The sequence below is a fragment of the Apostichopus japonicus genome, chromosome 8 (assembly GCF_037975245.1).
Source record: "Apostichopus japonicus isolate 1M-3 chromosome 8, ASM3797524v1, whole genome shotgun sequence".
In the NCBI taxonomy this organism is placed as follows: Eukaryota; Metazoa; Echinodermata; class Holothuroidea; order Aspidochirotida; family Stichopodidae; genus Apostichopus; species Apostichopus japonicus.
The window spans coordinates 14,763,981-14,788,691 of NC_092568.1; the positions used below are offsets into that span (position 1 = coordinate 14,763,981).

General features: G+C 36.2%; 1 protein-coding gene across 3 annotated transcripts in view; it reads right to left on the minus strand.

The window, feature by feature from the left end:
* The window catches only part of LOC139970681 (uncharacterized), a 97,022-nt gene continuing 72,311 nt past the window's right edge, over positions 1 to 24,711 (minus strand). For 2 of the 3 annotated variants that reach the window (XM_071976578.1, XM_071976577.1), the window contains exons 15-18: positions 16,929 to 17,010; positions 9,184 to 9,350; positions 7,155 to 7,242; positions 1 to 4,816 (exon numbers count right to left, since the gene is read on the minus strand). In XM_071976578.1, the coding sequence (XP_071832679.1) occupies positions 4,664 to 4,816; positions 7,155 to 7,242; positions 9,184 to 9,350; positions 16,929 to 17,010 (490 nt within the window). In that variant the 3' untranslated portion in view covers positions 1 to 4,663. Of the gene's footprint in view, positions 5,189 to 7,154; positions 7,243 to 9,183; positions 9,351 to 16,928; positions 17,011 to 24,711 lie in introns of all 3 variants that reach the window. The other variant, XM_071976579.1, reaches the window with a different exon arrangement.

Below are 24,711 nucleotides of genomic sequence, written 5' to 3' on the forward strand. Positions count from 1 at the left end.
TGAAAGAGTTTACTCTTGTTTAATATGAATATTATAACAATTATTAAATCAATTATGCAAGCAAACAACTGAGATGTTATGGATATGACTCGGCTGTTTGAGAGAGGATTTTATCAGTGTCATAAAATGTTGTTGGTAAGGTTATGGAGATAGGTATTTGGATTTTTAAGTGTTCATTCGGTCAAATTTGATTTCAGGATAGTAACACAACGAATGTTTCTGAAGAAAGTCAGAATAACAAAAATATAACCACTAAACACATCAGTTGCCAATTACAACTAGGCTGACTAAATATTTGATATTTGTACACTTTACTCCTTATCCTCAGAGACATTAGTGAGGAACAGCTGGTATTATTTACTGTGTGACCTCTCCTGCCAGCATATACACTTGAACACAAAACATATTGTTTATTTATTGCGTTAATGTCACAACAAATGTTCAAAATGTCAACAATAATCTGTTACATTTCAAAATGGGCCCAGGCCTGCAATACATACACAGCTGATGTAGTCAGGCTGTATCCTACTACATTTGGGGTGTTAATTGTCAGTTTCATGAACCAGTGATGCTTCTTAACAGTAAACTGTATCAATTTGTGTAAGAAGAGAATCAAGCCATATAAAACTTAACGAATCTGATGGAAGATAATGGATCATTTATTTAAATCTTGCTTTCAAAACTACTTACAAGGTTCACCAAGAGTAGGATCTAGAATCAATCACATACATTCAACACACAGCTTTGAGTTGTCATCAATTTATGCCTAAGTCACTTAACGTACTCACTTAACGTAGTAGAGAATCAGTTTGTAAAGTAAACAGCTTTGAAACATTTTGAGAGTAATACAGAAACGAAGTTGTTTCAGAAGAAATCTACTTTAAACCAATACAAACAATATAAACATTATATCATTAACTTTAGATTCAAATTAAACAAAAGGTAAATATAGTACACTGAAAACGATGATATGTCCAATAAGGATATTATTGGATCAAGTACTACTATCTGCCTGGCAAGCAATCAGTTTTCTATCAAGGTGTTTAATATATAAGGTACTACAACTATGTTAATCACAGTAAGCAATCAGTTTTCTATCAAGGTGTTTAATATATAAGGTACTACAACTATGTTAATCACAGTAAGCAATCAGTTTTCTATCAAGGTGTTTAATATATAAGGTACTACAACTATGTTAATGACAGCAAGCAATCAGTTTTCTATCAAGGTGTTTAATATATAAGGTACTACAACTATGTTAATCACAGTAAGCAATCAGTTTTCTATCAAGGTGTTTAATATATAAGGTACTACAACTATGTTAATCACAGTAAGCAATCAGTTTTCTATCAAGGTGTTTAATATATAAGGTACTACAACTATGTTAATCACAGTAAGCAATCAGTTTTCTATCAAGGTGTTTAATATATAAGGTACTACAACTATGTTAATCACAGTAAGCAATCAGTTTTCTATCAAGGTGTTTAATATAAGGTACTACAAATATGTTAATTACAGTAAGCAATCAGTTTTCTATCAAGGTGTTTAATATAAGGTACTACAAATATGTTAATCACAGTAATATTTGTAAAAGAGATTTTCATGACACTACATAGCCTTTATAATTCTGGATACTGTTTCTATTGTACTCAGCATGTGTCTTTCAGCTCACAGTCCCAGATGGGCCAACATGTCTTTCACATAAAGCACGAAATAAAATATTTCCATACCAAAAAGTGGAAGATTTGAATAGGTAGAATTGTGCAAAATCCAGCAAAAGCAAGAGCCCAATGAATATTAAATATGGAATATTAAAGCGTTGTATGTCATCACCCAATAGTATAGTTGATATAATGAATGCATAGTATCTACTTCACACAAATGGGCAGGTACCAAACTGTCACTCCATGTAGTCAAGTTATCGCTATATCCAACTTGAGCTGGCAGAATGTTGGCTGAAAACTATTTGGTCCGCGAGTAAGTCATCGTTTCCACAGTACACATTTGAGGATAAAACATTTCCTGACTTTTCCATGACTTTAAGGATCTAACTGTAAAATTCCAAGACCTTTCACTGTTAATGCATGTTGCTTTGAATATTAATTTTCCTTGCAAGTTAGATCAACCTATATTTCCATTAGTATGCATCAGTTAAGTAGGATGATAGGCTACATGTATTGTTATTATTAGTATTTGGCCTATCCTAGGCATACCCATGAAGCATACCCGGATGTAAAGAAACCACACACGATGCGTACATGCTGGCTTATGGTTCTTATGTTGCAGGCCCCTGAACTCTACGAAGTCAAGTTGATTTGTTTGTGTGTATGTGTGTGTGTATGAATGAGTGATATCATACTTAGTAGATGTAGTAGATGATCAGACAAACTTTTAGGCCAAAATGACATAAACTATTAGGCCCAGATGTACCAGCTATTAACCAACAACTGTATTTCAAGTTTGGATACAATTAGATTTAAGGTGATCGAGTTATTGCAATTTTGAAATTTTTGCCCCTCCCCAAAACACTGTGACCGATAAAGTTTTACGCCTAAATGGTCCCAAAACAATTGGCCCAAACAAACTGCCTCAAAATGTATTCCCCCCTCCCCCGGACTCTTGAACCCCCAAAAATATGGATCTAAATGGTCCAAAAACATTTGGCTCCACAAATTCATGGCCAGAATGTGTCCCAAAGTACATTTTAGGTGGAAATGAAATTTGGAATCGCCTGTCCCCAAAATTTACCTGGCAATTTAGGCCTACATGTACTAGCTATTAAGCAACAACTGTATACAATCCAACTTAAGGTTGCAGAGTCATTGCAATGTAAAGACTTTTAGGTTTGATCCCATAACCTCCTTAATATTCAGGTCAGTGCCAAAAACAAAAGTGCCTACCTTCTCTCTATAGTACATCTACACAGAAAGTATGACAAACATCCATCACTCTGTTCTACAGTAATCGCAGACCCAAGCAAGTGTCACAGACATACACACTCACACAAGCCTACCTTACTGCAGACGTTCCATTTCTTCCAACAAGGAACCAAATAGTAACATGGCAATTACGTTTAGCTCTACATGTCACCCTTGCAAAGCTATATGCTACCTTAAAGTAATAATCACACTAACATTAGTGCTCCAGAACACAATGGCATGTAAATCATTTTTATACAATTATTTCCTGTAAAACTGATTTGATTTTCTTCACTTTGATCACAGTGGCGAGTGAAAACATATGCACGGCCCATTTCTAATCGCCATATAGAAAAATACAATTAATTGGGTTAAATCAAATTTTGTTGGAAGATTAGCATATAAAATTGGGAGATTTTGTAAGTGCCTTAAAAACCAGGAGGCTCGCCAAGACACTTTAATTATTTCATTAGTAGCACTAATCATAGGCATATGCATGCACAAACAAACAGTATTTCAAATACAAATCAAATACCTTCAAAATCAGGCAGCAAAAGCTACAATGTTGCATTGTGTGGAAATCTTCATATTCAAAACAAAATGCTGCCATAAGACTAACACAAATGGATGAGTCACATTGAACTAATGTATATTAAGGCACAACTTTTCATTGTAATAAGCCAATGAGTCAAAACACATATTTAAAAACAAAAAACAATTGTAACATTCCAGTTTAGAAGGGATCAGTTTTGCCAAAATCTTATGACAGAGGCTGGCGTCCAGGGCACATTGCAAATTCGGAAAAATGTGAATGCTAACATTAATTCTAACCTTGAGAATTTAAAACAGCTGTTTTATTGTTTTTGTGAGCAATCATACCAACACAACGCTCCTTGTGATGATTCTTTGCAGCTCCAGCAACTGCAAATTCTGTTCTCCTATAGTATATACATTTAACATCATTGAATCATTGGTCAAAAGAAGGAAGAAGTATAGGAAGAATGCATGAAAAATAACAGTCTTAAGCTACAAACTAGAAAATTTTATCTTGGAACACTTCCTCAAAACAAATCTCTAATGCTAACCAGACAAACATTACAAACAATGAAGAAATGCTAAACATGAAATGACATTCCAATGTCAGTAAATGTTAAGAGTTCAGCAAAATATTTGTGAAGGTTGTTGAGAGAGGGAGATAAGACAGGTACAAAAATTGATCACATCACTGTCATTCTCTTCTCCCTGATGGAAACAAGCTGCATTACATCATTCTCATGCACTAACTCAATATACTGATAATGATCATAATCATCAAATATATATCCTTGCATCCTTCAAAACCAAATCCTTTCAAATGCAGCTTAACTCTTATTTTGAAATAATACAAGTGAAGTGTAGAAACCTGTTTCTCGTTTTCATGACTTCCCATCCATGTAACACCACAAAGTCTGTTACAGAACAATTTCTATTTCCAATTCAACCTAGAAATAAACTAATATGAGGTTGAAAAGTGATGTTTGCAGAAATGACTGACATTATATTGGTCTTCTCAATTGAACTAGTTATGTTTGAATGCAAAATGGTAACCTATAGAAGTAATACATATTTGCACTTCAGTCTACATAGGACAAACTTGCAGAATACAATAACCAATTATCCATTAACCTTTATCACCTCAGTTCATTGGCACTAAGTTATAGCTTAATTTGAAAGAATGTTTGAAGTAGTGAGGCTCCAGTGCTATTTCAATTTCTCAAAGAATCTCTTCTCTGGTGGATGGTAGTTGTGGCTATGGTATCCTTATCAGCCTTATCACCAACTCTAAGAGGAGGTGGCATCAGATCCCAGATACGAACATTACCGTCATCACTACAGCTTACAATCCTATCAGAAGAAGACTGTACACAACATAAAGATAGTTAATATGAATCCAACAATTAAACATGATACAAACATTACCATCATCAGCTCACAATCCTATCAGAAAAAGACTGTACACAACATAAAGATAGTTAATATGAATCAAACAATTTAACATGATACAAACATTACCATCATCAGCTCACAATCCTATCAGAAAAAGACTGTACACAACATAAAGATAGTTAATATGAATCAAACAATTAAACATGATACAAACATAACCATCATCAGCTCACAATCCTATCAGAAAAAGACTGTACACAACATAAAGATAGTTAATATGAATCCAACAATTAAACATGATACAAACATTACCATCATCAGCTCACAATCCTATCAGAAGAAGACTGTACACAACATAAAGATAGTTAATATGAATCAAACAATTTAACATGTATAAACAAAGCTTTCACAACTTTGTAGCGGCATTGAAAACAACCATAATGTGATGAGAAGCTGAACATGTTGATTTGTAAAATATTGAGATATGACAGGATGCAACAAACATATATATTGTATATATACTGTGCACGAAAAGTCTGGTGTACTAATTTATGAAGTTTGACATATATGGCCAACAACAAACCATTGTACTATGTGACAAAATAGGAATGTTCGCAACTTACAATGTTCATACCATATATACCATTGTATGATGTGACAAAATAGGAATGTTCCTAACTTACAATGTTCATACCATATAAACCATTGCATGATGTGACAGAATAGGAATGTTCCTAACTTACAATGTTCATCCTTATAAACCATTGTACTATGTGACTAAATAGGAATGTTCCTAACTTACAATGTTCATCCCATATAAACCATTGTACTATGCGACTAAATAGGAATGTTTGTAACTTACAATGTTCATCCCATATAAACCATTGTACTATGCGACTAAATAGGAATGTTTGTAACTTACAATGTTCATCCCATATAAACCATTGTACTATGTGACTAAATAGGAATGTTTGTAACTTACAATGTTCATACCATATAAACCATTGTACTATGCGACTAAATAGGAATGTTCCTAACTTACAATGTTCATCCCATATAAACCATTGTACTATGTGACTAAATAGGAATGTTTGTAACTTACAATGTTCATCCCATATAAACCATTGTATGATGTGACTAAATATGAATGTTAGTCACTTGCAATGTTCATGAGTGTAACTGTAGGACCAACTGGAGAACAAATCTTTGACCTGTCCTGACAGAATTTACATAAAAGATCAATTACCAGAAAAGGAAGAACAGGAACATGAGGAAAATCTTTAGCTTGGCCTATATATTCATTTGAGAAAAAGAATTCAGCAAGTTTATTCACATAGTATTTATTACTCAGGCCTGAAGATATGTCACATCCATCAGTTGTCTGCACTTATGCTGTTTACAATTTGGTTACCTAGGACGGACATACACACACAATACAATTTTTTCAAGTTTTCAAGTTTTTTGGCGGTTATTGACTTTAAGTGATCAGCAAGGTTCTTACATTAATATCATGTTTACCAGGTTTTTAAACTTTGACTTCTGTTGAACTTAAGTGATATTGACCTCTAAATAAAACTATAGGGTCCTCATTAAGGTGGATCTGTATTGCGAGTTTACACTGCCATCCAAATAAGATCTCTTATACAATATTATTACACTTTGACACATGTTGACATCAAATGACCTTTGCACTCCACAAAGATGATAGAATTCTTGTGTGTACTAAGATGAGGTATGATCTCTAACCTAATTTGCCTTTGGAATTATTGTGTTTACATGGTATTGGGACATTGACCTATAGCGTTGTCAGGTGACCTTTGACCTCCAGCAAACACATGATTATTGCACTAGCTTAGATGGATGTACATACCAAGTGTAGTTCATTTGAGCTTTACTTTTGATGCTAGCATGTTTAAAAGGTTTCCAGACATTGAGCTCAACGGATATCAACTGACTAATTACCTACACACAAAAAAAGGGCTTATTGTACTCTTTAAGATGGATCTTCTGACCAAACATGGAGTTCATTTAAGCTTTAATTTGAGTAACCCTTCCAAGTACATCCAACCACTATGCTTGGAGTTATTTTTTTTCAACATTTCAGATTTGAGATCAACTGACCTTCAACTTCCACAGAAACAGTACTACTTTGCACTCACTAAGGTGGATCTACCTATCCTGTATTAGGTTTATCCATGTTAATGTACAGTCATACAACCAAGCCGTAACACTATGATTAATTTATCATAGAAATAACCTATGTATAAAGGCAATAACTGTTCCAAATGAAAAGACACCCTGGTACCTTACCTGTACATCTCTGACTGCACCTTTATGACCATAAAGAGCTCTAAGACATGTCATGGTAACTAGGTCCCATTCTTGAATAGACCCATCCCTATAAGTGAAAATCAAAGTGCATACAATCAACAGATAATGACATAGCTAGTATCTTCCTTACAAGATATATGTCCCACATATGTACATATATATATTAGTGTTTGCACGGGTTATCTGGGTACCCGGGTACCCGCCCGACGTGATACTACCCGGTTCCTCATTTATTACCCGAATCCTAAGCAAAGTGTGATTTAAAAAAAAAAAAAAAAATGGCAAACCGACGGTTAGGCAGATTTCCCATTGACTTAGTGTGGTGTTAGGCTACCATGTGTTCGAAGATAACAGCAATAACGAAAGCTTTCCATAGATATCTTATAACTGCGTCACAATTTCACCTAATAAACAGATGGCTAGGCTAGACTACTCCCATTGACTTAGTGTGGTGTTAGGCAACCATGTGGTCGAACGTAACAGCAATAACGAAAGTATTCCATGGATGTCTTATATAACTGCGTCACATCTCCAGAAAATAAGCAGATGGTTAGGCTTAGCTAGATTTCTCACTGACTTAGTGTGGTGTTAGGCTACCATGTGGAAGAAATTATTATTTATTCATTCGTTTATTTCAAAGAAGGAAAGGCTGACAAGGAATTTTACGCGATGTTTATGGATTATAGATGGGATAACTAAAAAATAGTAATCGCAAGTGGCTTTTTACTAATCGTTTATTCCAAATGCGATCAAATTGCGCGAATCGCGCAATCTCGCGGCTAATGAGAACCATGGGCCTGCATAATAGATAGTAGTAGTATTAAAAACTGTTTAAGAGCTAAATTGGATATTTATATGGTTTGATCCAATAAACGTGCACGAGCTAGCATAAGCAGCGGCGGCAGTGCGATGTTAGTAGTAATGCTAATTATAATTAAATAAGTTATTTATTAACAAGTTAATGAAAGAAACAGAAGCAAATAAAAATTATTGAGGGAGGTTTAATACCTTATCTTACACCTACGTATTTGAACATGAAAACATTGTCAGTAGAGAATATAATGCATTTATTACAGCATCCAATATGTAATTTCTTGAAAATCGTGATACACGAGGGTAAACAAAATTTTTCCGGGTACCCGGATACCCGACGGGTAACGGCCCTCGGGTACCCGGTTCCCGATTTTTGGACCCGTGTAAACACTAATATATATATACATTAAGTTATACATTAAGTGAGACTTTCAACCAAAGTGATCGAAAATTGATACCAATGGTATGTACAATCGGGATTGGAATTACCATTGAGATTCAAACACCCCGTCTTGTACTATGTACTATGATCAGCATTTGCAAACTTCACTGCAATCAGCACACAAGGCTACAGGCCTATAATGTCTAGTCTTGGTACCTATAATAGCGCAGTACCAATTATGACACACTTTTATGGAAAATTTCATAATTTACCAAAGCAACCAACCATAAGCCCAACTGCACTTGTGCTAGCAGATTTCTCAACTTGTAGTTCGTTAGTTTTATATTGCAAATTAGGTTCAAATCACCACTATGCAGTAATTATCCTTTGCTCGCTTACTTATAATAGCTAAACTGTTTTTGACCAGTGTAAAGAAGGAGGCAAAATGACATTTTTTTTTACCAAAGACATGACTTCAGAAACATGATACCTGATGATATAGAATATTACTTAATTCCAAACCAATATCTTACGTCAGACTTTCATTCTCCTTTAATGCTTAATTGATCCCTTTTAAGTAGCTTTTCAAAGTTTATAAACTTCACAATGCTATTCAGTTTTAATGCTGCCATAACAACGCAGGTCATTAGCATTAGTTAATCTTCAAATAACTTGGGAAAAGCCTGAAAAGTTAAGGATTGACACAAAACATTACTTCCGGTTTAACCTTCACATGGTGAATTTTTATTTTGTGTAAAAGCAGTTTGGTAAAATTGTTCATCAAATGCAAAGTGAAGCTTTAGTTAAACTTACCCAAGACCAATCAGGAATCTAGCACCAAAGCTGGTGTCTGGGGTGAACAAAATCCTGTAAATGGGTGAAGTGGAAAGCTGAAGACCTGCAACTGCATCACATTTATCTTCACTCCAGCAGAACAGTTGCCCGGTTGTTGTGGCAGCCAGAATTAAATTACCCCTCACCTTTGGGTGAAATACAAATAGGTTGTACAATACATATAATGATAAAGTGAGGGAAAAAAATATGAATACATGTGAATTCTAAACAGAGTATATAAGCACTGGAAAGAGATCTATCTTACCACAACTAGAGTCCATCAAAATGTAACATCTGCAGATCCTTTATAGGCTGCTTCAAACTACCAATAAAGCAAATCTTGTTTTCAAATGTGAATGATGAACAATACTTGAACATTGTCTCTGAACATAGAAATGTATTAATCAAATGTTGATCTGATGTATCAGGATATGTTGCATTCCAGCGTATGTGCCCTGATATTTCCAGGAACTTTTGGAAATAGTTGGACCTATAGTTGAGAAGAAGACAACCACGATGAGATCCCCCATACCTTCTGGAGTGGGCCTGGCCCTCACCTTGAGGGTGTGGTATCCCTCAGAATCCCGTTGAATTTCATTCTCTCTATACCGCTCCACAATTCCTTCCTATTGTTCAACCTCCAGGACAAGGGCAGCCCTCCTTCAATACAACAATAAATTATACATAGGCTGTCTGCGATGTGTTATGCATACAAACAGCAAAAGTTAAACACGTGGAGCCGTGTGTAGAAATGAGCTCCTTTGTAGCCCTCATCGCAAGCAGAACGCTGATTGGTAAAGGCTGCAAATTTGCCTATACTCCAGTGTGTTAGCGACAGCGACCTCACGAGACCAACTATCGCACACTTGGCGATCGGTCTTGCGACCACCCTGTGACCACTTGCGGAAGTTGCGAAAGTTTTGAACACGTTTAAAACTTTGCGACTAAATGCGATCTTGTCTGCGGACAGCGATCACCTGCAACCACCTTGCGACCGATCCTCGCACACTTGGTGACTTCAGATGGATCGCAAGAACTTGCAAGAGCATGGCAAGCACTGCGACCGTGATCGCAAGCTCGAGGTCGCATAGTGGGCGCCATGCTTTACTCCTTTGCTTTTTATTGTAAACAATTTCAGAGACCTGTGTGAGACTTAAATGATTCTAAAATCAAAATATCATAAACATTCATGAGATGCAGATGCAGCTGAGCAGAAACTTCCTCAGCTAGGGAAGGAGAACAAGCTTAAAATGACCTTGTTAAAATGACTTTGTTACCTTAATAAAAGCTGGCAACAACCTAGGGGTGTCACTATGGAGAAGGGATGGGGATTTGGCACCACCCAGAAGCTATTTACGGTGGGCCAGAGCCGTTGTCTGGAAAATCTTGTAGTTTGTAAGAAAAACTATGCTTTTAGGGAACATTAGCTGTCAGGAACATCAGGGCAATGATCCATCTGAGCTGTGGGTACATTAATGAAGTACACGTGCCTGAGTATATGATACAGTTACAAAATAAATGTACAATTTATTTTTCATTTAAAATGAGTAAATCTTAAGCCTATACATATAATTTTTGCTATCTCATATCATCATTTTTGACAGAGTCAATATTTACAGTTCTAACTCTTATTGAACAACCTAAACCACAGCTTGACCATGTTTGATAGAGCAACTATAAAATTGGCAGTAAAAAGTCTCTTTATCTGAACTGGTTGGTACCACCATTAATATATGTATGAAAGAAATTGATATTGATTGTTTTTTCAAGCCAGTTCTACAGCAGCTTTTGGTGACACCCAGCCATATAGGTCCTGTTCAGTTGTGCACATGGTATATGCTCAAAAAATGATCATTGACTCACTCATTCTGGTTTCTTGATATCAAAAATGCTTTTTATGTAGCCATGGGATTTAGTGATGTTGAAGCTTCCAAACAATGGGGTTGAAAGCCAGCAGTGCACTTATTGTTGCAGATGCTATGGTAGCCATCTCAATGTTTGTTGTTGCAGTTTAATAAGTTTGCATTATGCTGATATTTCAACATTTTATCTGGAAATATTGCTGTTTTGTCTCAGAACTTCAACATTTTATATCAAAAATTCATAATTTATTTTGAAATGTTGTCTCTAAGTTTCCATATTTATGAAGGCTACAACCAACCCAAAGATCTTAGACACCCCCAAAAAGGAGAGGAAGTCAGGAAATGGTCCCAAAAGTGGTTAAAAGGTACCACCTGGTTGGTGGTAAAGCTTTCGATATTTTATCTCCACATTGCAATGTTTTTTGTCTCCAAATTTTGAAACTTTATCTTGTCTCAATACGTGTTTGCTGATGAATTTCGAAAAACAAACTTTTGAAGCAAATTCAATTTTTCTTATTCTAAATGCACTCTGACCAGGTGGGTTTAATGGAGAAAAGCTGTTGCAATCCAAAGAAAGAAATTTATTTTGTAACCGCCCATATCAGCATGTCTTTAACACAAATGTAACCTATATATACTTGTATTGTCCACTTTTTTTACCCAATTCCACAGAGGAAATGTCTGAAAACACCTGTTTATTCATTGCAATGGAAGGAAATGACAAAATTTTGCAAGCTGCATCAGTAAGACCGAAAGAAAGATACTATTCAAGAGAAGGGACCTGACACAAGCTAGCCACGAAAGTTAAAGTCCTAGGCCGAACAGTTGTAAACAAAACAGAGGAATTTGATTGGCGTATGATCTGTTGGGTGGGGCTTGCAAATTTTGATTGAAGTTTGTAGAATCAACAGAAAATAAAGAATATTGATATGGAAATTGCGTAGAACTGTGTCATTTTCACTGAGCTTTTGGTGCAGTAAGCTGGAAATGTTGAAGTTTAAATTTAGCTAACACGTACTGAGACTTTAAATTGTTTATGTCTTACCTCAGAGTCTTCAACATTTTTTGATATTTTCAAGGCCTTTCTGACAGTCTAGGAACTATTGGAATTGTACAATGCCATTGGTACAAGATTTCACAATGTGATTAGTTAAGTCAGTAGTCAAACCTTAGCCAGCTGGCAACAGTTGTTTCTGGAGTGTCAAAGTAGCTAATAATCAGATTGATTTCTGTCATTTTGCAATAATGTAAGAATGTTGACTTTCATGTGAAGATGTCAAAGAAGAAACATAAAATTTTCATGTTGAACTGGTGCTTTGGCCGAGTGGATAAAGGCAGTGGCTTTGAAGCAGTGAGGCTTAGAAATCGGGAGGTTCGGGTTCGATACCCGGCCGGGTCATAATAAGGTGGGTTTTTCAGCCAAGAGCAATCTACGTTTTCCCATCTGAAATGACTTTCTAAATTGAAAAGATTTCAAATTTGAGTTAAAATGTTGAATTGGAAGCCACCCGACGTGTGAGTTGTAATCGAGAAGCCTTGCGGGCTTCTCCCACATTTGTGGTCGCTTAAGTGTCGTAAAAATAACTGCTGATTAGATTAGATTAGAATATTCTGCTGGCAATACAACATTAGAATGACAGACCTTTTAATAACATGAGCTATCTAAGATATTATAACAGAAGATTCACATCAGTTTTCATCAGTTTTCCTGCAGCTGGCTGATAAGGGTAGAGATGGGAGGAGCAGATGATCATTTCAACCATGCATGTTTACCACATAATACAAAATTCATGTTTCTGTGTATAGTGTATTTTATGTTTGAACCCACAACATGCTAATCATGTGCCTGCTAACATTTGTCAAAATTGTAGAAATATCTTCTGCATAATATCCAATGTTCTCTATTCTCGTTACTATCAATCAGCAACAGTTCATAAAGCAAATTTATGGTTTGATCAACTTTTCTTTGTGTGTTTATGAAGCATGCAAGAGTTTGTCTAAATACAATATTAAGTTCAGGCTTCCAATTTATACATAGTTGTTGTAAGGTTGTAATCATAAATGCAGTATTAAGTTCAGACTTGCCATTTATAACCTTTGGGTGTAGCAGCAGCATCCCCTTTTCCCAGATGTTATTAAAGAAATTGATACCTTAATCATAGAGTACTCCAATGGGTATATCTTCATGATTACAGTGCACACAATTCTTGTCCTCCACATTTGAAAATTAGAAAGTATTGGTTATTTGAAAAGCAGCCAATATTCAAACCTGTTTCCAGTTATAAAATAATGACAACAGGTAGTGCTTGAACTACAGGTCCTTCTTTCTGAACTAGCTGTGCACCTGTCCACCCTATCACAGCAAAAGTGATTTAAGTAAAGTTTAGTACAAAAAGACAATCAACGTTACACCAATGGGTCTTAATTCTGCAAAGAGAATTCATGTTAATTGGTTAGGGAAACAAATTTCTTTACTTTTAGTAGCTGTAAAGAGTATTCAACGTTATTTGGCAAGGAGGTGTTGCAGGTGATGATGAAGGCAGGAAATTGTTTTATGTTACCCAAAAGAATATCCAAAGAAATTTTGCACCGTGAGAATCTGCTGTTAGCATTTACAGGTTCCCCCACCTATATCTGCAAGGCAACTAGTTAGTTTACATGTTGAAAGGGTAAATATGGTAAAGAAATAATATTCTGCATTGAATTCTAATCAATGCATGTATCCTAGGTTTGAAAGTCATTTCCAGTAAGTAGATGAAGCCTTTGAGAACAAAACCTTCTTTCAATGAGTAGTGTCAAAAGACCTACAGATAATTATAAACTGATAGATAGTAACAAGATTGCATTTTACCAAAACAAATATGGTTTGTCTGGCACCCTCACTGAATTGACTAAAATGCTTACAATACTCTTCATCAACAACAATCATTTTAACTAGAGCAAATGAGATGACTAGTCTGACCTGAAAGGACAATATTGACCCCCCCCCCAAGAGAGTACAATCAACTAACTCTCATGTCCATCAATTGAATCTACAGTTGTATAAATCAACTTTGATTTCCTTTTTTGATGAGGAAATGTGGAACCAATATTGTTAGATTGACCTTTCTTACTCTCTATTTCAAATACTCAAAATGGTTTTAAAGGTTGGCTATCAATTTAGTAAATTTACTGCAATACTAAATGCGGATATTATTTCAAGGTGCTTCCGCTCACAAATAATCCTCCTCTGCTACAAGTCTTGCTAGAGATGACAGAACAAAAAACAAGTTCAAAGTATAGCCTATATGTATACCTAATAACAATTTGAGAGAAGCAATCGCTATTGCAATCACATATTTAGTGCTTTCAATAGTTCAAGCAACTCTCACTGCACAAAAGTACAAAAAAGTATAAACTTCTGGAAGAAGTAGCTTTTGCTTCAGAAGGCCAAACTCTATCTGATTCCAAATATGGGCTAGTTGCTCCATGAATTCAAGTTACTTGGACATATTCAAAGACTGGGCTGAAAGTAATAGAGTTTGCATTTTTCCACCTACATTTTATGAAACAACAACAAAGAAAGTAACAATCAAACCAAATGAAATATTGAAATATCTGACTATTACTGAGGGATGTTCACAATGGCATAATTTCTCTTGCAGTGCACCATACACAAAATTAACACAATAACCAAGCCTCCAAACTGTTCACAAGAATCAATGCACCCAAAACTTCTAGAACTTGCCTACTTTTGTTAACTTGCCTTTTCATATACACTACCATTAAGTATTTACATTGTGGAAAATATTGTGGCCACTCCTTGTTCAATTTCACCATGAAGCTGGGATTGCCATTCGCTTAAGGTTGTATCACATTGAATCCAGAACTCACATCTCAATCCAACAAGCCAGGTTATTGTTCACATCACAAATGCCAGTCAAGTAAGTTAGTCAGACAGAGTTTGTGGGTATTGCATTATGACTTTGTGTCAAGAGCTGTTTAGATGAAGCAAGGGTAAAGGGGTCCAGCTTGCAAACTTGAACCTGGCCTCCTAAACCTTGGTCTATGCCACTGACCACTGCCTCTCAACTGAATGATCACCAATCCCCAAGACTCTCCTATCTCAGTTTATGTGGGCTTGAGCTGTAATATGGATTGAGGTAGGTGGTAGACAGTCCAAGGTAAGGAATAAGGAAGGGACTGATGTGGTATGATGCTATGTTATTGAGGAGTTAGGAAGGTGAGGGCCAAGATAAGGACTGACGTGGTATGATGCTATGTTATTGAGGAGTTAGGAAGGTGAAGGCCAAGATAAGGACTGATGTGGTATGATGCTATATTATTGAGGAGTTAGGAAGGTGAAGGCCAAGATAAGGACTGATGTGGTATGATGCTATATTATTGAGGAGTTAGGAAGGTGAAGGCCAAGATAAGGACTGATGTGGTATGATGCTATATTATTGAGGAGTTAGGAAGGTGAAGGCCAAGATAAGGACTGATGTGGTATGATGCTATGTTATTGAGGAGTTAGGAAGGTGAAGGCCAAGATAAGGACTGATGTGGTATGATGCTATGTTATTGAGGAGTTAGGAAGGTGAAGGCCAAGATAAGGACTGATGTGGTATGATGCTATATTATTGAGGAGTTAGGAAGGTGAAGGCCAAGATAAGGACTGATGTGGTATGATGCTATGTTATTGAGGAGTTAGGAAGGTGAAGGCCAAGATAAGGACTGATGTGGTATGATGCTATGTTATTGAGGAGTTAGGAAGGTGAAGGCCAAGATAAGGACTGGTGTGGTATGATGCTATGTTATTGAGGAGTTAGGAAGGTGAAGGCCAAGATAAGGACTGGTGTGGTATGATGCTATGTTATTGAGGAGTTAGGAAGGTGAAGGCCAAGATAAGGACTGGTGTGGTATGATGCTATGTTATTGAGGAGTTAGGAAGGTGAAGGCCAAGATAAGGACTGATGTGGTATGATGCTATGTTATTGCGGAGTTAGGAAGGTGAAGGCCAAGATAAGGACTGGTGTGGTATGATGCTATGTTATTGAGGAGTTAGGAAGGTGAAGGCCAAGATAAGGACTGATGTGGTATGATGCTATGTTATTGAGGAGTTAGGAAGGTGAAGGCCAAGATAAGGACTGATGTGGAATGATGCTATGCTATTGAGGAGTTAGGAAGGTGAAGGCCAAGATAAGGACTGATGTGGAATGATGCTATGCTATTGAGGAGTTAGGAAGGTGAAGGCCAAGATAAGGACTGATGTGGTATGATGCTATGTTATTGAGGAGTTAGGAAGGTGAAGGCCAAGATAAGGACTGATGTGGTATGATGCTATGTTATTGAGGAGTTAGGAAGGTGAAGGCCAAGATAAGGACTGATGTGGTATGATGCTATGTTATTGAGGAGTTAGGAAGGTGAAGGCCAAGATAAGGACTGATGTGGTATGATGCTATGTTATTGAGGAGTTAGGAAGGTGAAGGCCAAGATAAGGACTGATGTGGTATGATGCTATGTTATTGAGGAGTTAGGAAGGTGAAGGCCAAGATAAGGATTGAGGTGGCATGGGACAGTTTGTATGGCTTTCACAGTTGAAAGTTAGTAGCTTGATGTTGATTTGGCTGGGACTTTGGCAACTCAAATAAAAGATAGCTTTCTCACATCGATGCCCCATAAAGTCCTGTGAATTGTTTATGCAACAACTCAAGTCATTTTCATCTGATGATTCCAGACACTTTTAATACTTTTCAATTGGTGTTGACATATCAGCAGAAGCCATTAAAATTACTGATTAATTTATGAGATAAGGTAATGCTTCTGTATTCTATCAATATAAACTACATACATCATACAATGACAACTTGTTGAATGACTTACATGCACAGCAGAGATGGGATCAGTAGCATCACAGAGAGACATTACACATATCCCTGTTTCAATGTCACATATTTTAACTGTCCTGTAAAGGAAGAGATAAATGTAATTACCAGTTAAACCACAAAAAAATGAATTTTGACACAAGTACAGTAATTATGGATTCCCACCCACCCATACAATGGTTGTTCCCTCTCTACTGCTAAAATGTATACAGTACAGCTATATAGTTAGAGGCCTACAATGCTTGGCAAGAGGTACCTTAATATGGACGAATGTTCCATGACCAAATAGTTGCAACATTACCATTGTTCTATATTCACTTTGTAAATGTCTATACACACATAGTGCAAAACATACCATCTCCTTCATCAAAATGAGTGCATAACAGTTTAACAGGACTTCAATTTTCTTTGAATCCTGAGCAAAGGAAGACTTTATGCACAAAATTAATTTTAATATGTTGGAGACTGAAAATACACTACTATCTGTCAAGGTTGCTTTTCTATGTGCCTCTTGTTTTTCGTTTTTTGGAAAAATGACTCTTTAGGCACGGTCTGAGGCTCATCCTTTAAGGTGGCTTAATTAATCCTTTAGTTTAACACACAGACCATAGGGTCAGTTCATCTGAAGCACACAAGACCCAATAGGAAAACAGAAGACTTTTATGGATCCTTTAGTTAAACACATAGACTATAGGGTCAGTTCATCTGAAGCACACAAGACCCAATAGGAAAACAGAAGACTTTTATGGATCCTTTAGTTAAACACATAGACTATAGGGTCAGTTCATCTGAAGCACACAAGACCCAATAGGAAAACAGAAGACTTTTATGGATCCTTTAGTTTAACACAGACTATAGGGTCAGTTCATCTGAAGCAATACAAGACCCAATAGGAAAACAGAAGACTTTTATGGATCCTTTAGTTAAACACATAGACTGTAGGGTCAGTTCATCTGAAGCATACAAGACCCAGTAGGAAAACAGAAGACTTTTATGGATCCTTTAGTTTAACACACAGACCATAGGGTCAGTTCATCTGAAGCAATACAAGACCCAATAGGAAAACAGAAGACTTTTATGGATCCTTTAGTTAAACACATAGACTGTAGGGTCAGTTCATCTGAAGCATACAAGACCCAATAGGAAAACAGAAGACTTTTATGGATCCTTTAGTTAAACACACAGACCATAGGGTCAGTTCATCTGAAGCATACAAGACCCAATAGGAAAACAGAAGACTTTTATGGATCCTTTAGTTAAACACATAGACCATAATGTCAGTTCATCTGAAGCATACAAGACCCAATAGGAAAACAGAAGACTTTTATGGCCACATACATAACATGTTTACATTGCATTTCAAATTTGTCAACGACAAATGGCGATGAATGTCATCTAATAGGTTCTCTGTTGATCTTATGAAGTTTAAAGAACTTGTTAAGCTTGAGTTGTTAGAATTTATAATTTTTTTTCTTCTCCAGAAACAGGGATTTGAAGTCCGTCTAGCCTCCAAATTGCTACAGAACCAGAGCCAACCTTTGAAGCCAACTGCAACTCACCACCATCGCCACCACTCATCGCCTCCTCAACCCCCTAACATGCTACCTTCCTGTCACCGTCCAGTCACATGTCTCTCCGACCCGGCCCACAAAGTTCAAATTTAAAAATAACTCTTAAATTTCCGATCGCTCAATTTTGGAGTCTTTTATTTACCGGTCAGTGGCTTTCGCCCCTGGCTCGCTGAAGATCCTTTCGACGGAAACAGCTAATTACGAGACAATCTATGCAATGAATTTATAAAACAATGGATCAACATTTACATTTATGCCTGCATTTATGCCTATGTGATTGTCAATTTAGCATTAAAGGAGTATTACTGCAGATATTTATCTATCATATTGTGAATACCTTGAAAACAGAATACAATCATTGGGCCTCTGCTCTCCTCACATTTAGTTGAACCTAAACCAATCAAGGTTAATCGTTAGTTAATCGTTAGTTGATAGTTCCATTTAGAAATGGCATATCTGCCCTGCTCTAACAGATGCCATGGATTGTATGGCTCACTCTTGTTCAGGGAATAAAAAAAACATCCTCAGCTTAGCCTATATCAGCCCAATGGTCAAATGTGAAATATTATTCTGAATCAAGACAATCTTTTGAGTTACATGCCTTAAGTTTGATTGCAAAAAGCCTGCTGGGGACTGTACAGACAGGCTCAGCTGTACTTGAAAAAGGACCAAAGTAATGAGTACAGCTGAATACAATATATCGCATTTGAATGTATAGGTCTTTTATGGCACTGCTAGTGTGATTAACTTAAACAGCCTACACCTAATAACTATAAATAACAGCTTCAACATTCAATAAAAACAACCACAAGAGGTTCATATCTTTTGCACATAATTGGTTTGCATTGAAAATGAAATCTTTGCTTGAAAAACATGTAAGATTACGCTATGATTAATCAATTTCTTGTGGAAATGTTGGTTCAGGAATTTTGTAGAACACTTCATGCCCTCCAACTAGCAGCAAAGAAATTGTGATCATATTAAAACACATCTATTTTACTATGCAACAGCTTACTAGTACTGCAAACAGTAGTACAGCCAACTAGCTGTGTTGTTTGGTATACTCAGGACGGGGAAACAGAACTTTCTGAAATACTTCTGTGTTTGCAACAACCGTGCAGTTGTGATGTAGTTAAAGCACACATCCTGTTCCATTTGTGTAGCATGTGATCATAAAACAACTATAAGTTTGGGTGAAAGATGCCTTCTTTCTTCTGCAGGAATTTTTCCTAGAATTTAGCATGTTATCATAAAATAAATCATTCAAGTTCATTTCTAAATATGTCATGAAAATTACTCTCTAGTAGTTTATCCGGAGAAATTTGTTGCAAATGACATTTACCAATACATACAAATGTGGGCGTATTTTGGTGGCTTGGACGGACAGATCACACAGAGGAGGGGACTCTGTGCCAACAATACCATTGTAAGACACTTAAATCACATAAAACTAAAAAGGAAATCTTGTTTTGATGTGGGGCATCCACTTGCCAGTTTAGGTGACACTTTTGCAAAGTTGATATGGAATCTGAAATGCTTAGTTCTATGAAGGGATGATGGTAACAGTAACACTTTGAGGTTATCAAAAAACGTGTATTTCTGTCTACCTCGACCATGCTACCAATCTCTGACTGTTGGGAACTTCAAAGTTCTGAATTTCATTTACATCAGGAATAACCTCTGAACTTGCCACCTGCTTGCCTTAGTCAACTGCCAGAATTGCAAAGGTGTCACAGCTCTGAAACAACCTTCCCAAGAGGGAGGCACTGTGAAATACCCACATGCATAAACAAATTTATCTCTGTTTGGGGAATACTCCTACCTAATAAAAGTTCATTGACAATAAATGTGAAAAGAGAAATTGCATTCTAATATGCAGGGCTACATTGAGGTGACAAAATTAGTTTGAAACTGATGTATTTTGGATAATCTACAGGGAATGGAATTGGGCTGAGATGAAATGAAACAGAAAACAGTCTTCATAGTCTCAATAGGAAAGTTGTTCTAGCAAATTGTTCATGATGAAATTATTTACTTTAGACAGCATGATGAGTTTAGCAAACTTTTCCAAGAATCTGATGGCTTTCTTCAAAATTAGAATATATAATTTGAGAAGATAGATGGTTTGGTCCTATTTCTTGAAGACAAAGACCTATTAACCTGAAAAATTCTATCAACTTGCTTGTGCAGATACATTCAGTAGGACCGAATCCAATCACCCGAAGCCAAACTGCCTCAATTATAACGATGGACATAAGCAATGAACCAATTCCAAACCCAGCATTGCTAATTACCTTTAAATGGAGGTGCAAATTAATTATGGTTTACCAGAGTGAAAAATCAATCCATATAGTATTGCCTTTAACAGTGACCCAGCCCTGTTCAGATCAGATATCTGACATATCAAATCAATCAGGACTTTGTGTATCCTTCTTAATTATGTGGTCTGCTGTTGTGCCTTATATTAATGAATTAAACTGGTCTCTAACGAAGTAATCTATTTGCAGTAGCTATTGAAGTATCTGTAAATGATTTATATTCCAACTAACTGGGAGTGTAGGTTGGCTATGTTACTGATTCTTTGTTAACATTGCATAATATGGTATAACACATGGATTCATGAGTGGACAGTGTCCTAAAAGTGGATAAGTGTGTATTATTGAGTGCACATATTACTAATTGTTACCAGTTGCTTCTTGCCAATTGTTTGATTCTTATAACTTTTTTAAAATACTCTAAATATTTATAAAGTGGATGACTTAATACATATTGTGATCACAATTCACAACAATATCTTGCAAAAAGTCTGCAGCAAAATAGTTGTACTTGATAGCATAAGAAACACATAAGAATTACTTCCCTAGGAAGAAAGACATTTGTTTTCAACAGAAAGTCCACAGGCTGAGTGATTCCTTGCCATATTTTACAGTCTATGAGAACATTTAGTGGAAACTGTTTAGAGACAGTTCTTTGGCCTCCGGTAATAAGGTGGATCCAAATACCAAATATGAAGTTTATCCAAGTTTTACTTAGGAACAATGTGATATAAATACAATGGTTTCACACTTTGACATTAGCTGAGCTCAAATGACCTTTGACCTCCACAGAAAACAATGATATTATTGAACTTGCTAATGTGGATCCACATATCACATATAAAGTTCATCCAAGTTTTACTTTTGGAGTTATCATGTTTACAAAGTATTCTGAAATTGACCTCAAATGACCCTTGACCTCTGTAGAAAACAAATGGGAATCTTGTACTCAATAAAGTGCATCCACAAACCAAAGATGAATTTCACTCACCATTCAGATTTTAAGTTATGATGTCTATAAATTAAGATATTACTAATACAGATACACGCTGACACATTGCCATCACCATGCAGGGGATGTTGTAGGGGATAAAAAAAACTTCTTGCTGAATTGTAGGAGTTTCAGTTGATATTGTAAAACTATTGGTGGATGTTTCTAAACTGAGTTGTTTATTTCTGTTCATTAGTTTTGCATACCCAAACAGCTTCCTTATATGAGCAAGAGAAGGGAAGGAAAAAAGTAAATGGGTATCCATCCACACACCTGCCAGGAACCCTGATAGGTTTAAGATTGTATTGGCCAGGAGTCAGACCAATGTTCAGGGGTGATGAAATGGCAGCCTGTTGCTTCACCACATCCACAAGAAAGTCATTTCTGTGAAAAGTATTGCTCTTTCCCTACCATTCCAGGTGTCAGCAGTCCCATCTTCAAAACAACTGATGCTAAAGATGATCTACCATTGTTCCACATTGTATGATGACAAATCAATTTGATGCTACTCTCGAAACCAGCATATTTGTAAGGTGGCAAAATACATCTGCACTTAAATGCAACAAATGCCTACCTTGAAGTCACTTGAACTGTTCAACTTGTACCTCATTGTCTGCAGTTCCTCTGGTACCTTCCCTGACAAATTGTCAGTTCAATTTAGCATCACATTAAGCAGCAATAATGGTGAAATGGAAAGGAATGGTGCCTCATTTCTACTGTTTTCTTATGGAAGTGTTTTTGTTGATGGTAGTAATGAAATAATCACACCCAAAGTGCACTAGCCCATGGAAGTAGGTGAGGTGTTCACCCTATGACTGGCATATAATTTAAACCGCACATACTTTAGCTGAGGATTTAGTTTAGAACATAAATAGTAGACTTCACACAATATTTCAAGGTTTGACTATTGTTAACAGCAAGATACTTGCATGCATGTGGGCCTACATATCAACTATGAAATTCATCACAAATTTCTTTGTGAACTATGGTGTTCACAGGTTTCAAAACTTTGATCTCTATTGACCTTACATGACCTGTGATCCAACGAAGCAACCAATAGGATTTTTGAACCCATTATTAAATAAACCAACATACCAAGTATGGAGTTGATCAAAGCTTTACATTTGGAATTATATTGCTTTAGACGGTTTTCAGACTACCATTGACTGCTGTAACGACATTTCGTAATATAACACAGTAAAGGAAAACCAAAACAGCGGCATCTGTTCTTTTAGTTCATTAGCGCTCGTTCGTTTCACGTGAACGTTCGTTTTGATTTTGTGCGAATGTCCTTTTCCTTATGTTACATCTTCGTTTTTATGGTGGCGCTTGTTCTTTTTGTTCTGAGCAATCGTTCGTTTCACGTGAAGGTTCGTTTTGATTTCAAGTGAATGTCTTTTTGCTTACGTTACATCTTCGTTTTTATGGTGGCGCTTATTCTTTTTGTTCTGACAAGTGTATCAATTTGGACTCCCCAGTGTTCCTTGTTTATCCTTCTTTTGTATGTGTTTAAAAAATTACATAATTGTGTGTTTTTAATCAGTTCTATGTTACCAATGTTTTGCGACTGACTGTAACGTAGCATATGACTGTTTTCGATATGATTCCTTGGTGTATGTACACTGTTAAGTTTTCAGATTCCTTCTATTCAGTTTGTTGCAATTGATTCTTTAAAATTGATTGATTTTTTAAACATAAACCTTTACCACCACTGAAGTTCCTTTCACCTACAGTACTTAAGGAATCCAAAAGGGGGAAAAGGTGGATAAATAAATACAAATGTGAGAAATTTCAAAAACAAATTACACAAGCAGAACAGAGTTAAGAAAAAAAACACTATTTGAATGTTTCTGGTTGAGTGATTACTCAACATGATTGTTTGTGAACTGATATGTTGATAAGAAAACTACTGCTGTCTTTTGCCATCAAAATATGTTCAACTGACCCACCCACTAAAGAAACATGTTCAGCAATTGTTAACTGGGATGGCCAAACAAAATTACTTCAATTCTCATAGCAAGTCTCTCCATATATCCATCTATCCAGTTAGATTCTAACTGACCTTGACAGATAGGGGAGGAATTTGATATGAGTGCTACAGTCAGTCACAACCAATACACAGCTTGCAATATTGTAATCTCACTTAATGAATGTGAAAACTTTGAAACAGAAAGAAAATCAAGTTTGTGACACATCCTGCCACAACCGTAGTTCGAAAAGAAACTCAGTAGCTGATTAAAGAGGCACATGCTGACCATATTTACTTTTCTAATTTGACAGAAGTCAAAGCTAAAAGCACATTTACCTTCAATTTATGGAGGTAAAATGGATCTCCAGCTTTGGGGAGGCCAAGCTGTCACATACTTTCTATTATGTTCTTATTTCAGTTTAGCAATTCCAGGCCAATAACTATCTTGACAACAGTCACAGTTCAGAGGTCACACATAACAGCCTGTCTATAAATTTGTTCAAGAAAGCCCCACAGGATGATATCAGAATTAAAGGTCTAGTAATTCCTTTGTCTACTTCACAAAATTAAACAAAATTGCAGTGGAACTCTACCCAGAGGCAAAAGATATCACTGACATTTCATTAAGGTAAAAACATATTTTGACAGAATCAATGCAGTATGGTATATCTGAGTGAGTTAACAACAATGAACAGGAGTCTGTTCTTTCTGAAATGTGGATTAGATGACATGGCAAAATTGCAACAGGAGGACTTGATATGAAAAATAAAGATAGTGAAAACTGACAAACAAATTTAGAGAATAAGATGGCTGAATTCCGATTAACCCGGCCCACTGTAAACCACAATAGTTTGCTATTTCTGCAGATTATACTCTGTTCTTTGCAATTCCTTTGTACAATTATGGTCACTTGATTTAACTGTCCTATTCAATGA